Below are 13,929 nucleotides of genomic sequence, written 5' to 3'. Positions count from 1 at the left end.
TCGCTGCAAGAGCCTCTCTGACACCTTGCAGGGGTGCGGGATCTCTTGTACATAGGTCTACCCTAGCCAAACGCGCCCTAGCTCATCGGAGGTCTGTAAGAATCTGCACAGCATCAGAATTGGGTATCACGGCTCTGATATAACTTAAGAAAGGTTTTGCTTTAGCTTAAGTAAAAGCTGGGCTTTGGGTGTGGTGAGAACGGTGAAGTCTTAAGTGTCCAGGAACGTGTAACATTCACCACCTGACAACGATGCCAGCTACTGTTTGGGAAAGACATTAATGGCCCTCGCATGGGAAGCGTAAAAGGCCTGAAATATTTTACTATTGTTTTATCAACAAGGGTTTGGTTCCTTTGGTTTTATGCAAATATGAGAAGCATTTGCCCAAGGGGTAACCATTGCTTCCTCTGCTTTTGTTAGTGCTCTGGCATGCTCAGCAGCCTTCTTCCCCAGGAAATTTTGGCTTATGAAAGTTCTTTTTGATAAATTTGTTTCTCGCTAATCTCTGGGGGAAAAAAAGCCCTCCTCCCAGTTGCATGCAGGAAGGTAGGCTGTCCAGGACCAGGATGATTTCAGGAACCTCTCTCAGTGAGTAACTCTCTCTATTACTCTCAATTGTTTGACAAAACAAGAGCTTCAGTGTTTCCAGCAGTTAACTTACATGTCAGAACAGCCTAGAGGGGTTAACTCTCTCCATTGGCAACCGCCTAGCAGTACACCTCTCCCTTTTGGCACCTACGGATCCCAGCAGCGATAAGAGGCTTCCTTCCTAGCAGTTACTGCCATGCTAAGGCGTAATTATTCCATCGCATTGCGACAGTACGTTCACGGAGATTAACAGTATGGGAAGGAACTAGAATTGGGGGGAAAGCCTAGAAATCACAGGGTATCTGGTTATGAGGACAAAAAAAAAAAAATAATCTATTTCTGCTAGGGAAAAATGTATTTAGATTTTAGGATTCAAATCCCTGCATTGAAAAATCGCCCTTATTAACTCCAGGACTTCAAAGTCTAAAAGCTAGTATCTAGTTACGGATTCCTAGAGCACAAGACAAGCAACAAGCTGGGGGTGGGGGGTTTGGGGGGTTTTTTGGTTGTAATTTTAACCAAATATCACTAATTTAAGGGATCTGAATTGCAACTACTATGTTTGCAATGTGACACTCTTGTAAAAAAAGGAAAGCTACTGTGGTCCAAAGATTTATGGCCCCAAACCACCTCGTCTTCAGTTTACAGTAAAACCTGATAAATCCTACCTGGCAGTACCAGACCTTGGGAAGAAAGAGGCGTGAGGTTCTTGCAGGGTGTTCATGTCCAACATCTAAGATTCCATAGGATTTAGGCTTCACCAAACCTCTGCCTTCGTCAAGACACAGATTTGGGCCCAAATCCTGTGCTGTAGCCTAAGTCTAACCCAACTGTTCTTTACTCAGCTACATTTTAACTTATATAGCATAAGAGGCAACTTACGAAAAATCTGTCATTCGCCATCCTTGCATATATAGCTAAACCCCAGAAAAATCTCTCTTTACAGAACCAGAGCTTTATCTGTCAAAACTTACCAAAGTTGACTTTTCAACATGATTATTTTTCTCCCTAGTTTTTATTTTTTGTGTAGTTAGATACCATTAAGATTTTCACCTTTGCTTTTTCTTTCACCTCCTCTTTCTCCCCTCTTTTTTTCACCCATTCCTTTCTTACTGCCCTTTTCCATTTTGCTTCTGAAGAAAGACAATGGAGAGAAGGGGGAACTGAAAACCCACCCAAACACCAAATTTCTTTGTACTGGCCTGGAGTTAAATGAATACTTTTAAAAAAAAAAAAACCACAAAAAAAACAGGACGAAAGCCCATTCATCCTCGCTGGGACCTGGGGGAACTTACCATCTTGCAGGATGAGCTCAGTGCTTTGCAAAATTATCTAAACAGTGGGTACAATAAAAGGTGGGTCCCAGCCAGAACTCCGGATATAAGCACTTTCCATCCCTGTAGGGGAGTTTGGATTTCGACATCGGGGCTTGTTTCTTGCTGTTAGAACTGGAAGCCGAACACCCCTGAACATCAGCAATGTTCAACCCCAAGGGCACACGTCTCTGATCAAACTCCTCCGATAAGTGACAAGCAGTCCTAGGACAGGAGATCTCGGTGCCTGGGATACAGAACAGTCGATAGCCTTTTAAAGAAATAAAACTATCTTCAGGACCAGTGCAAAGGCACTTGGAAAGCCCTTTGCTGTCACACTATTGATAGAAGATGAAGCCTGTTTGTGGAGGCTTCCTCAATATTGACTCCAGGTTGCAGTACACTTCGGCTACACTTCTGAACAAGGGTGCCTAAAATGAGACTTGCAATGTTCTTTTTGGGTCTCAGGAGCACGAAGCAAATACAACTCGCAGCCACAAGAGCTGGGCATCACCACAGCCCCCTTTAAAGGCTAAACTCGAACAGCCAGGCTTTCTCCAGCCCAGCCCTGAAGCCTATCTCAGCTCAGCCCAAAGCAAAGGGAAAGAGTTGCTCAATTCTTTGCATTTCAGTGACAAGACCAAAAATAAACCCAACGGAAGAAAACCTTAAAACAAGAGGAAAAGGAGCACTTGCCTACCAAAGGCTGGGATCAGTATGTTCAATTCTACTAGAATCTGTAGATGCTTTTTCTCCAGCTGCAGATGTAACACAGAACAGACAACAAGTATAAAAAGATTTAGCCAAGAAATAATTCAATGCTTTTACCCTTTCTCCCCTGCTGTTTTCTTTCCATCCAAACACACGCATTCTGAATGTGCTTTCCATGAACGTTCAAGAGATTTATCAGAAAAGTCAGTGAAAGTAATTCAGTGTGTGCAAGTATCAGAGAACATTTCAAGAGCTAATTTTGCACTTAAACAATCACATTGAAAAATACGATGCTAAGGTTGCTACTCATCCAAAAGAGGAACAAAAACATCTTCAGTGTCTTATGGACTCATTAAAAACTAGCCCAGACAGCTAGACTATTGCATTTTTACCCAGATTGACTCATAAGTGATTAGAATGGGATTAAAAAAAAAAAAAATCACTGGAACTGTTCCCACTGTAAAGTGGGGTTGAATCAGAAACAATTATTTTCATTTGGGAAGTGGGAAATGTCATTTTGTAAAATTTATTTTACTCTTTGCTGGAAAATGGCCAAATTTGCTTTGCTTGTGATTTAGAAACGTATCTTTAAAATTTTTTGAAATTTTGTATTTTCATACATTCCTTATCCATTTCATTGGATAGCACAGAACCACCACACACCGCTTCCTATTTCAGAGCAAGAAAGTAATTTTTTTTTTCCTGTTTCTACTTTTCCTTTCTCCCCCGCCATGTAAATCTATGAAAATTCCTCAAATTAGACAAATCCACTGGGTGCCAAATGCAAAAAAATCCCCCACAAAACCCACATGCATTATCCATTTTATGGAACACACGTTGGTTAAAAGCAAGGCTATACAGTGAAATTTCCAAAAGCTATGTTTAAAATACACCTCTGAAATTTTTTTGAAAAATTCCCTAGAAGGTATTTCCACTTTGAACTCAGAGAAGTTAAAATATCTTTGATGCCTTCCCCAACGGTCAGCTTTTTATGTTGCTGGAATGATCTGCACAGAAAATTTGATTTAATGAACTATTCAGGCTTCCAAATAAACCTAGTTGAGACTCTTGCAGATTTTTTTGCAGTCTGATGGTGAAACTCATTAGACAAATTATTTCCAGTAAATTGCTCTCTTCACCCTCACCGAGTACTACTGCATTTAAGACTTGTGGAAACATTTTATTTTGAGATAACAGTGCTGTTGCTACTATCCAAGAACAATAGAGGACGATTGTAGATTTCATAGACCATCTAATTTAATTCCTGTATAAACAGGCCATAGGCCTTTTTTAAATTAAATGCTATTTCAAGTCTGATAGATATGGTTGAACTAAAGCACAGTTCTGGAAAGAACAAGAACAACAAAAAAAAGAAGACATCCGCAGATAAAGAATGTGCAACAACATACTGTATCATAACTCCGGCCAAGTGCCAAAATCCCGCCCCACCACCCTTGCTTCTCACTGTGCCTGTCATGAGTATGTCAGGGCTCAGGGGAAAGAACAATGGTTCAGAGACAAAGAAATTTGGATGCATTTTAATGGCAGAAGAAAGACTTTGTAGCTCACAGCCCGCGTTTTCAACACAACAGGCAAGAGGGAAATCTTTTATCCCATTTCCATCTCTTGGTGCCATAAAAACCAGCTAAATGGCATCAAATGCCTGGGATTTTCAAAGTTTCTTGCAAACGAGCATTGCCCAACTCTGGTGAATTTGTTTTAGGTTTAGGTGCAAACCTGTAGATGCACTTAAACCTGTAGATGCCTTTTCAAAGCTGATTACTATGTATTAAAGACATATTGAGTGGAGCAATGTCCCACCCTGGCTTCGCTGAAGGCGGCTGGAGTTTCACCACGTAAGTATTACCTGATGCAGATGCACGTGCCATTGCAGAGCTAATGCGGAGGTGGTATTAAAGCCTTCCAAACACCATTGAGCAAGAAACCAAAAAAAAAATTCTTTCTCCCCACTCAACACTCCTTGGATAAGTCACTTGAAATCTATGTGTGTGAATTGTCACCACCGCCCCAAAAAAAGGGATACGAAGAAATCATCTTCACAGGGTCACAAAGACCCATTTATTAGCCATCCAGATGTAACTGCGGGAGGGGAGGTGACAGAAAATAGCTGTAACGCAAGTGCTTTCATTCTGACACGTTCATCAGGACCCAGGGACAAGGCGGCATTTAACAACACCCCTCACCTACCTTAGCAAGGTGCTACAAGGAAGTTTGCACAGTGCTTGCTGCACAGTAGTGTTACAGAAAGTCTGATGACTCCCGCTTTCTCCGGGATTTGTTAGAATAGAAAAACCTAGCCCAGAAAAGTCTCTGTCTAGCATTCTGAAAGAGAAACAACAACAACTGTTTTATTTATATATTTAATTTTTAATTAAAAAATAAAGGTTATCTTAATACATCTCTTGCAGCCTTTGGGCAAAATGCACCCTTAAAAAGACTTTATGAAACATGATGCACATCTATTCTTGGCACACATCTTAAACAAACGTGAACTTTCTGCAGCAACTTCTTAAATCCATCATTCTCCCAAAACCCTGAAAACATTTAAATGTTCTTTAAAAAACCCTAAAAAATTAGAAGTGGGCCCAAAGCAAAAATCCCAGATCCAAGCATCCCAAAGCTTTTGGAACAGACTCAAATCCAAACTCTCATCTCATTCGAAGTTTTATCCTGGATCACTGCAAATTCACAGACACGGCACCCAAACAACCAAGAGAGATGAAATCTGAATGCTGACCCGGGTATGAATCTCGCTTTGGAAGCTTTGATCTTTACACTGGGCTAAAGCAAACCTATGGGTCTGAACTCCTTCCTAAAATTGTTTAAGTTGGGCCCATCCCTAACAGAAATAAGTGCTGGTTACACGATGAAATGGTGCTGTCAGAGCTCCCCATTTCTCAGCTGTCCCTGATCTGAGACCAGACTAAGTCCTCCATCCATTTGCACTACTGTAAAAGGCAAGGATAAAGTCAAGCGAACACACTGAACCCTCCAACACAGTCATATCACTACACATTTGCTTTCCGCAGCGTGAAAGGAGCCCTGGACTTCTCCGTTACTTGCCAGGAGCTGTCTCAGGTTTCTAGACGTGGTTTTCTCTGGAAACACGTTCAGGCCTCCGTCACTATCTGTGGGAAGGCTTACACACACCGCCGGAGGGACGGGTCGTCACCACTCACATGGGATGTCTTTGTTCCACTGTGGCCCGTGATGGCTGATTCCCAAAGGCACAAAGTGACCAATCTTTAGACTTATACACAAGGTCTACATATATATATATATATATTTATATATATATGTACACACACACAATTACATACATATTTAAATATATATATATACATATATATATTTGGTTTTGGTTTTTCTCTTTTATCTTTTTTTTTCTTTTTCCCTCCTTTCTTTCCCTTCTAACTTAATGGTGTAGTCTCCTCTGAGGAGGGCTCTGGTATATGTTCTGGAGACTTCTCTGTCTCCAAAGAGACTTCTGGCTTCTCCTCTGTCAGTTTAGGCTCCTCAGGGGCTTGAGATCCCTCCAGCTCCTGACTCTGCGCCTGGCTGTTCATTTTCTCTTCTGCTTCGATTTCCTCTGAGGTGGGAATGGAGTTTTTCTTTGGACGGCCTTTGGGCTTCGTTGGAGCTTCCTGTCCACCCTTCAGCACCTGGAGCAAAGAGATGAACCGTCAGGATCAATCTGAACTCCACTGCTGGGAGACATCCTTTAGAGAAGGATGAAACTTGGCTTTGACCTCAAAGTTAATCCATGACTTGGTCACCATTTCAGCCTCATAGAAATGTCCTGCATTCATGGAGTGAGTTCACCCATTTTCTCATGTAAATAAAATGAAATGCAAACATTACCAGCAAGGACACCCAGAACTCTGGAGGTCTCCAAGTCAGTTCCTACAGGAGGCCCAAAAGCAACCTAGGTACACAGTCCTCAACACTACAGATAAGACTTTATGCAGAATTCAGTTCCTTTCCTGAGCGTGTGCTTTATTCAAAGCCCAAGTAAGAACAGTCATAAACCTTAGCCAGGATTTCCTCTGACTGCCTGTCCTCCAGCCTTTTTGCTTTCTGAAATAGCCTTTTATTTTTTATTTTGTAACACCTGTATTAAAATGCATGAGACCCCTCTCATCTGAGTAAAGGGTGGGAGTCAGCAAGACAGGTCTGTTCTTATGTTTAATTCCCTCTCCCTTCACACCATCACTGCAGCAACAAGACACTTCCAACCAAAGATCTGTATCCAAGCTAATCCCAAATTTGTCTTAAGTGGCAGTAACTTCTGCAGCTATCACATACATTCAAAGATACAGTCTAGAACTGTGTCTCCTCTCCCAGATCGGAATACACAAACATCTCCACTGCAGAATGTCACAGCATCATGGCTCCCACCAGGATTTATCGGACAGTTGTCCTTTCTAAAAGCATTTTAACTGGAAAAAGGCCATGAAGCTGAGAATAAGTGAACGAGGTGAAAGGAAGATCTGAAAAGCAAGTATTAATGATACTAGCTCTCAAAACTGCATTGGTCTCCATGGAGCAGCACAATCTTTTTTGTCTATACACATAACCAGTCCCACAAGCATTAAGATCACAGGAATGGCAAAAATGCAGAGGAGATATTTTGGTTCTTCCCTCTGTTAGGTTATCATTTCTTTCATCCTTTTGCTTTGTATTCTTCCTACTGCCTATGGTCCCCTCTAGCCCACCACATATGCTGCAGTATAAACATTTAAAAAAAAAGAGTATGTCTCTTAAGAAAAGTGATCAAGAATAAAACAAAATTTGGTATAAATAGACACAGGTCACTGACACTATGCTCAGTTTCCAAATCTGTTCTTTTGAAATCAGTTTTTAAGGACCATGGAGAAATGGTAACAAACGACCTACCATTTTCTTCCACTTCATCCTACGGTTCTGGTACCACGTCTTCACCTGGAGCTGAGTCAGCCCCAACGACTGGGCTAAGTCAAGCCTGGGAGACAAAACAGACATTGAAAGGAGTTTACAGTGGCCAAGAAGAGCTCAGATGCCAGGTGCAGTCAATCCAACACTGTAAGACTTGGGGGGTCTAAACACAACAGTGGGACCACCAGAAAAGATGGCTATGTGTCTCTCTAATCTGTTGTTTCGAGAAAAGGTCAGATAAAAGTGGTAAATACTGTGAATTTAGGATGTGAAGATAGATGTTCTTACAGAAGAAGCAAGAATATTTAGGAGTTTGCGAGCCATCTGTTCTCCTTCCTCCTCTGTGACCGCTGGACAGAGGAGCAAGCCTAGAAGTTGCAGAAGTTTGCCTGCCCTCTTTGAAACACAAGCCTGCTGTACTCCGACTGCTGACGCTCCACATCTCTATGTGAAGCAGGAAGCTACTGGTACACCGCATCCCCAAAAAACAGGTCTATGGTGTCTGAAGCAAACACGTAAGAACCAAGACACCCAGCATCAGTCTGCCTTTGAAAGTGCTGCTCTTTGGATCATATTTCTTCTTCACTACTTACATAATGGGTGTAATAATACTATCTCATTTCTCACAGAGTAGTAGTACATCTAAATTTATTAATTTCTTATGCTTTCTGCTATTATAGGCAATTTAGGCTTATAAATGAATATACTATTTGCGTGTTTAGCTTAAGGGTATATGTGGCAGACAGCCCATAATCCTGATTCATCCTCCACAAATCTCCAACCTATGCAAGTTCATCTGAAACCATTCATTATTTCTATATTAAAACCCAGGATATGAAGCAAATGCAGCTCAGAGTAACTCTTTACCCTTTCCCACAGGTGATAGCACCACACATCTGGCAGTTTTGTAATGGAGTTGCACAACAGACGGAGTTGGAAATCCTCAACAATGCCAGGCAAGTGCCCCACAGAGTCACGCAAGTCCTGCAGGTGGGACAGCTCAAACTTAGAGTCACATTCCAAGGTGTTCTGGATTGTGTGAACTTTTTGGCAAATACTTCCCTGCCTTTGGATGGGGAAACACATTTGTCAAGGCCAAGTTTTTCATAATAAAACTTTTGTTTCAGCTGGGTTCCTAGGGCAATCAGACTCACTCTTATATTTACAAACACCTACGTACCCCACACCAGCTCTCTGTGCTCAAACTCACACTCATGGATTCGTGCTTTTCCCCACTTTGGATTCACTCTAGACCTACAAGCTTGATTTGCCTGCTGCCTATGCCACTACATAACATCTGTGAGACAGCCCATTGACTTAAAGATACCATTACTGTTATTTGAAAAGTAGAATCTAGCAGAGGCATTATCCTGTCGTACTGCACTCCCTTACTACTAATAAACCAGGTGCTTCAGTTGCCCTCCCAGCCGTACAGTCTTGTGCCCAGGCCAAAAGCTGCAGGAACAAATGCAGATCACAATCCACTGCTTCACCATCACGTTTCCAGCCATGAGTTGACAGAGAGAAACACTGCTTGACTAACTCTTCTTGCCTTAGTGCACATGTTTTATCACACTTTGAATACCTTCAACCAGTTACCATCTCTTGCCACACACATGAGTGTAACCAGCATTGCCTAGAAACCCAAGGAAACAAACAGAGGGGAAGTGGTACACGGACAGGAATTGCTCATCAGCCTCAAACATGTACAAAGCCAAGGAACAGACATACGATAAAATTAATTAACAGCCTTGAGTGCTTCATCAACGGTGTCAACCATCTGGTTATGTGAAGCTGTGAGGAGTCAGTACAAGCGCATTAGGAACTCTGAAACTGTATGAGACAGGCTGGCCGTGCCCATGAAATTTGGTCTAGCTGCAATCCTTGGCTTTGGTGACACGTAGTACGAGCAGAGAATGCTGATCTTCAAAACCAATTTAAATATTGGGAAACTGCCATCTGTGGCGTTCAAGGTCTGATGTACTGTCCTGGTTTCAGCTGGGATAGAGTTAACTGTCTTCCTAGTAGCTGGTACAGTGCTATGTTTTGAGTTCAGTATGCGAAGAATGTTGATAACACTGATGTTTTCAGTTGTTGCTCAGTAGTGTTTAGACTAAAGTCAAGGATTTTTCAGCTTCTCATGCCCAGCCAGCGAGAAAGCTGGAGGGGCACAAGAAGTTGGCACAGGACACAGCCAGGGCACCTGACCCAAACTGGCCAACGGTGTATTCCATACCATGTGACGTCCCATCTAGTATAGGAACGGGGAAGTGGGGGCGGGGAATCGCTGCTCGGGGGACTGGCTGGGTGTCGGTCGGCGGGTGGTGAACAATTGCACTGCGCATCGTTTGTACATTCCAATCCTTTCATTATTACTGTTGTCATTTTATTAGTGTTATCATTATCATTATTAGTTTCTTCTTTTCTGTTCTATTAAACCGTTCTTATCTCAACCCATGGGTTTTGCTTCTTTTCCCGATTTTCTCCCCCATCCCACTGGGTGGGGGGGAGTGAGTGAGTGGCTGCGTGGTGTTTAGTTGCTGGCTGGGGTTAAACCACGACATGTACTTTTCAAACCCTCTCTAGGTTTACAAACTTCATACGAATTGGACAGGTCTTCTTCCTGCAATTTAAATTTGCAGAGTATGATTCAAAGCCTTTAAAAAAGCTAAAGCCTCTCCTTAGCTTGGTTTGTCCATTTGGTACCAAGTAGTCCCTAAGAACTTGCTTTTTCCTTCACAAAGATGAGGTACTTGCCTGTGCCTTCACAAGGGCAAGGTAGCCTTCAGTGCTATGCAACCCTGGCTCTGTTTTCCAAGCTGATGGACAGGCCACCACCTTCTCATTGAATCGCTACCCAAGTTTGCCAGATGAAAGCTAGTTCAGCAGACAGCTGAAGTTACAGCCAACCTCTCAGCTGCCACAACAGAGAGCCTTCTGCTCTGTACCTTGCCTATCTCTGAGCTTGGATGTCTGCTAGCAAGCACATATATCACCATGTGACATTTCCATTGATATAATCTATGTGTGCCACCTTTGATCCCAGGACAAATTCAATCTGGTCATCTGCCCAATGGCAGAGGCATCCCTGTGGAGCTAGAAGGCAGCACACTACAGCCAGGAAGTGTTCAGTATGGGAACAGCTGAGCAGGGCTAGAGCAGCCCTTTTGCTCATTCCTTTTCCTAGTCCAAGAGACTGACCTACCTGTCAGGGGTAGAGAGATACTTCTGCTTCTGGAATTTCTTCTCCAAGCCCATCAGCTGGAGCTCCGTGAAGATGGTCCTACTCCGGCGTGGCTTTTTTAACCGAGGCGTGGGCTGCTCTGCCTCCGACTCACTGCTGGCATGGGTCTCGCTGGCAGGTGTCTCTGAGCTCGTGGTCCCCAGGGAGGTCTGGGCTGGCAGCACGCGGGAGCTGGTGGCAGCTGGGACGAGGTGAGGGACCACAGAGGGCTGCCTGGTGATGACGGAGATGAGAGGATAGGCCCGCAGAGAAGGGGACCCTGGCAGGGAAGGAAGCAGAGGTGGATAAAGGCCAGTGCAGTGGCAATACGTTAACTAATGGGAGCACTGGAGAGAGTAGGGAGCGAGGAATACCTTTCCTGGCTCTGCCATTCACTTGTTAAATGACCACAAGCAGTCAATTCCCCTCTCTGGACCTGTTCCTTCTCCCAAATTGCATGTTTAGCTTTCCTTGGGCTGAGAGTCTTGATGTGCATCTCCCTAGCACAGGGAAAGGAGGGCCTGTGTTTCCAATGCCTTTTTTTTTTCTTTTTTTTTTAGGAGCTATTACAACACACACCATTGAAGTCATCTGTCTAATTGCCACAAGAGATTAAACTCAACAAACGATGAAATCTGTCCCCATTCATGCAACTCTGCTTCTCTATGGACACGAGGACAAGGTTCACTTGAGATAGTTACCTAATCTCCCTTTACAGGCAACAGACAATGGAGTTCAAGTCACAATTCATCTCATCCTCTAGTAGGTAACCGAAAGAGTCAGATGAATCACACTTTCATCTTCCACTGTCTATACTGACCCCATTGACTATACAGGCAGATGAGGATGAATAGATTGGAAGCAGAGTTCTTCACTGACTCTTAACTCTACATCTTATATCAACCAGTAGATACCAGCCCTAAAAAACAAACCAGCAGTTCCGCTCCTACCCTTTCAGGTCAGGGCCAGTCTGGGATGACAAATCTAAATGTTCCCAAACACCAAAGGAAGTCCTGATTCACATCAGACCTTCTGGATTTACAGCTATAGACAGATTTCTGCTCAGCCTTAGCCCCAGGAAATCAAATGTTCCTTTAAAATTCAGGCAGGGAAATAGGGCCACATATGAGAAATGTAGAGTCATTGCAAGATGGCACTCTATACAACTTTGCAACCAAATTGCACAGTCTTGGGCAAGTCACTTTCTTGCTCCGTACCTCAGTTTACCTCATTTGCAAAATGGAAACAATCCTCCTTACCTACTTCACTGGTGGTAAAACATGGATTAAATTTTAATGTACATAAAGTATTCTGAGATCTTTAGATAAATGGTACTGTGAAAAGGAACATATTACACCAGCAGGCCTGATTGTGAAACTCTTAATATGAATCACCACTAATGAAAATAACAGTCTGTAGACCTCAGTGAGTCTATTTCGGTGAGTAACTCGTCACAGTGGAAGAAAGGAGTTGCCAGCCTGGCCTGCTGATGACCTGTATTCCTTACCCTCCTCCCCGGAGTGAAGGGTTGTGATCGCATAAACCAGGTCCCAGGTAAGCTGCAGTGCACACAGTACATCAAAGTATCGCACAGCTTGTTGATCGTCACTTCTCTCCACAGCTGCTGCAAGCTGTGCAAAATCCAGCCACTTACAAAGCAAGCTTGGAAAACTATTGCCTAAACACCGTAAATCCCAGCAGACTGGGATTTAAGCAAGACTGGGACTACAGACTGGGGTTTAGGCAGACTGGGACTTAAGCCTTGCTTTCTCCTCCACATCTCCGCAACACTAAAAATAAAAATATTTCCATTAAATTTAAATTATTCTACTCAAACCACCAAGGAAGTACTTGAGAGATGAGATCAGAATTGCTAAGCCAACCTTTAGCTTGTATAAAGTGTTATCTACCTTTTCTTTCTGTGGATTTTTTTCAGCTGAAGACTGTGCTGATCTACAGCATCACCAAGTAACCTGGCAGAAATTCTGCCTTGATTTACAACTTCAGTGGCTGTTCAAAGATCATAAATTCAGATAGAGCTCGCTGTCCTTTGCTTTACACTACTAATTCTGCCCTCGCTGATATTTATGCACCCGCTGACACCAGCCAGCCACACAGAAGGTAAACCAGATCCTGCTCCCATAGTCTATACCCTCCTCGCCAGTACCCACTACAGTTAGTTTCTGCCATCGCGGGAGAGCAAAAGCAATGCCGACCCACCAATGGAACAGGCGACTTCCTCTGTTTCAGCCAAATTTGCCGAAAAGAATCAGCCCCTTTTCCCTTCCTGAAGGGCACCTCCATTGTGAGAGTCCTACGCAGGAACCCCGAAGCCACCTCCACCATAAGAGATAATCCTGGGTGAGCGATGAGGTGTGTTGATGGTTTTCATCTGGCAGCAGTCCTGGGACTTAGCCCTTCTGCACTACTGGTCTCGTTCACAGAGGCTCTAAGAGAAGAGGCTTCACAGATCCCAGTTCCAACCTGCTCTCAATAAGGAGACTGAAAACTGATGCCCTAGCTTACACAGCATAAAGGAGTGGATCCAGTCTTATTATATACCCTTATCCTGCTGTTAGGGGGTCCTGGTTCAAACCTTCCCATCACAGAGCTCCTGCTCCCCTGCAGGTTCATTCTCCAAGCCTTATCTCACAGCCTGAAACCCCATTCCTGTCTTTGCACATGGGCAGCTTCTGGCACCAGGTCACTGGTTAATTGATACTTTTACCCTTGTACCCCTGTATATTTCCAGCAGGGCTCTCCATAAACCACAAGATTACTACGGAGTAATAAATCACCAGAGCTCAGAAATCCCTGCAAGGCTCCAAGTGACTGAAACCTCTGGACGAAAGCATTTGTACAGGAACTCTCTTCAAGGGAGGTCAGCAAAAGGTATTTGATATCAGAGCAATCAGGGATATTTGCTTTCCTGTATGGCATGGTAGCAGCACCTGGGACTGCTTGGAGGTGGGGGAGGCTAGCTACAGTGGTCCAAGAGCTTAAGATCTGCCTCCATCAAACAGAGGAAAGTCTCTTCAGGCTATTTTTCCTAATAATCAGGTAGGATCAGGAATAAAAGAACTACTTTCCTCCTTCCAAGATCAGCAGTGAGAACTTGGCTATTTTTGCAGGGTAAAACAGCGGTTGGTTATTAGAGAA

At 43.4% G+C, this 13,929-nt stretch overlaps 1 protein-coding gene across 1 annotated transcript in view; it reads right to left on the bottom strand.

Annotated features, from left to right (window-relative positions):
* Positions 1–4,979: 4,979 nt before the first annotated feature.
* BARX2 (BARX homeobox 2) overlaps positions 4,980–13,929 on the bottom strand; it is a 37,048-nt gene continuing 28,098 nt past the window's right edge. The window contains exons 2-4 of the mRNA XM_052786357.1: positions 10,753–11,050; positions 7,530–7,614; positions 4,980–6,295 (exon numbers count right to left, since the gene is read on the bottom strand). Coding sequence (XP_052642317.1) covers positions 6,044–6,295; positions 7,530–7,614; positions 10,753–11,050 — 635 coding nt within the window. The 3' untranslated portion in view covers positions 4,980–6,043. The remainder of the gene's footprint in view (positions 6,296–7,529; positions 7,615–10,752; positions 11,051–13,929) is intronic.

This window comes from Harpia harpyja, chromosome 4 (genome assembly GCF_026419915.1).
Source record: "Harpia harpyja isolate bHarHar1 chromosome 4, bHarHar1 primary haplotype, whole genome shotgun sequence".
In the NCBI taxonomy this organism is placed as follows: Eukaryota; Metazoa; Chordata; class Aves; order Accipitriformes; family Accipitridae; genus Harpia; species Harpia harpyja.
The sequence above is the reverse complement of the archived record's forward strand: the minus strand, read 5'-3'. Positions and strand labels throughout refer to the sequence as shown.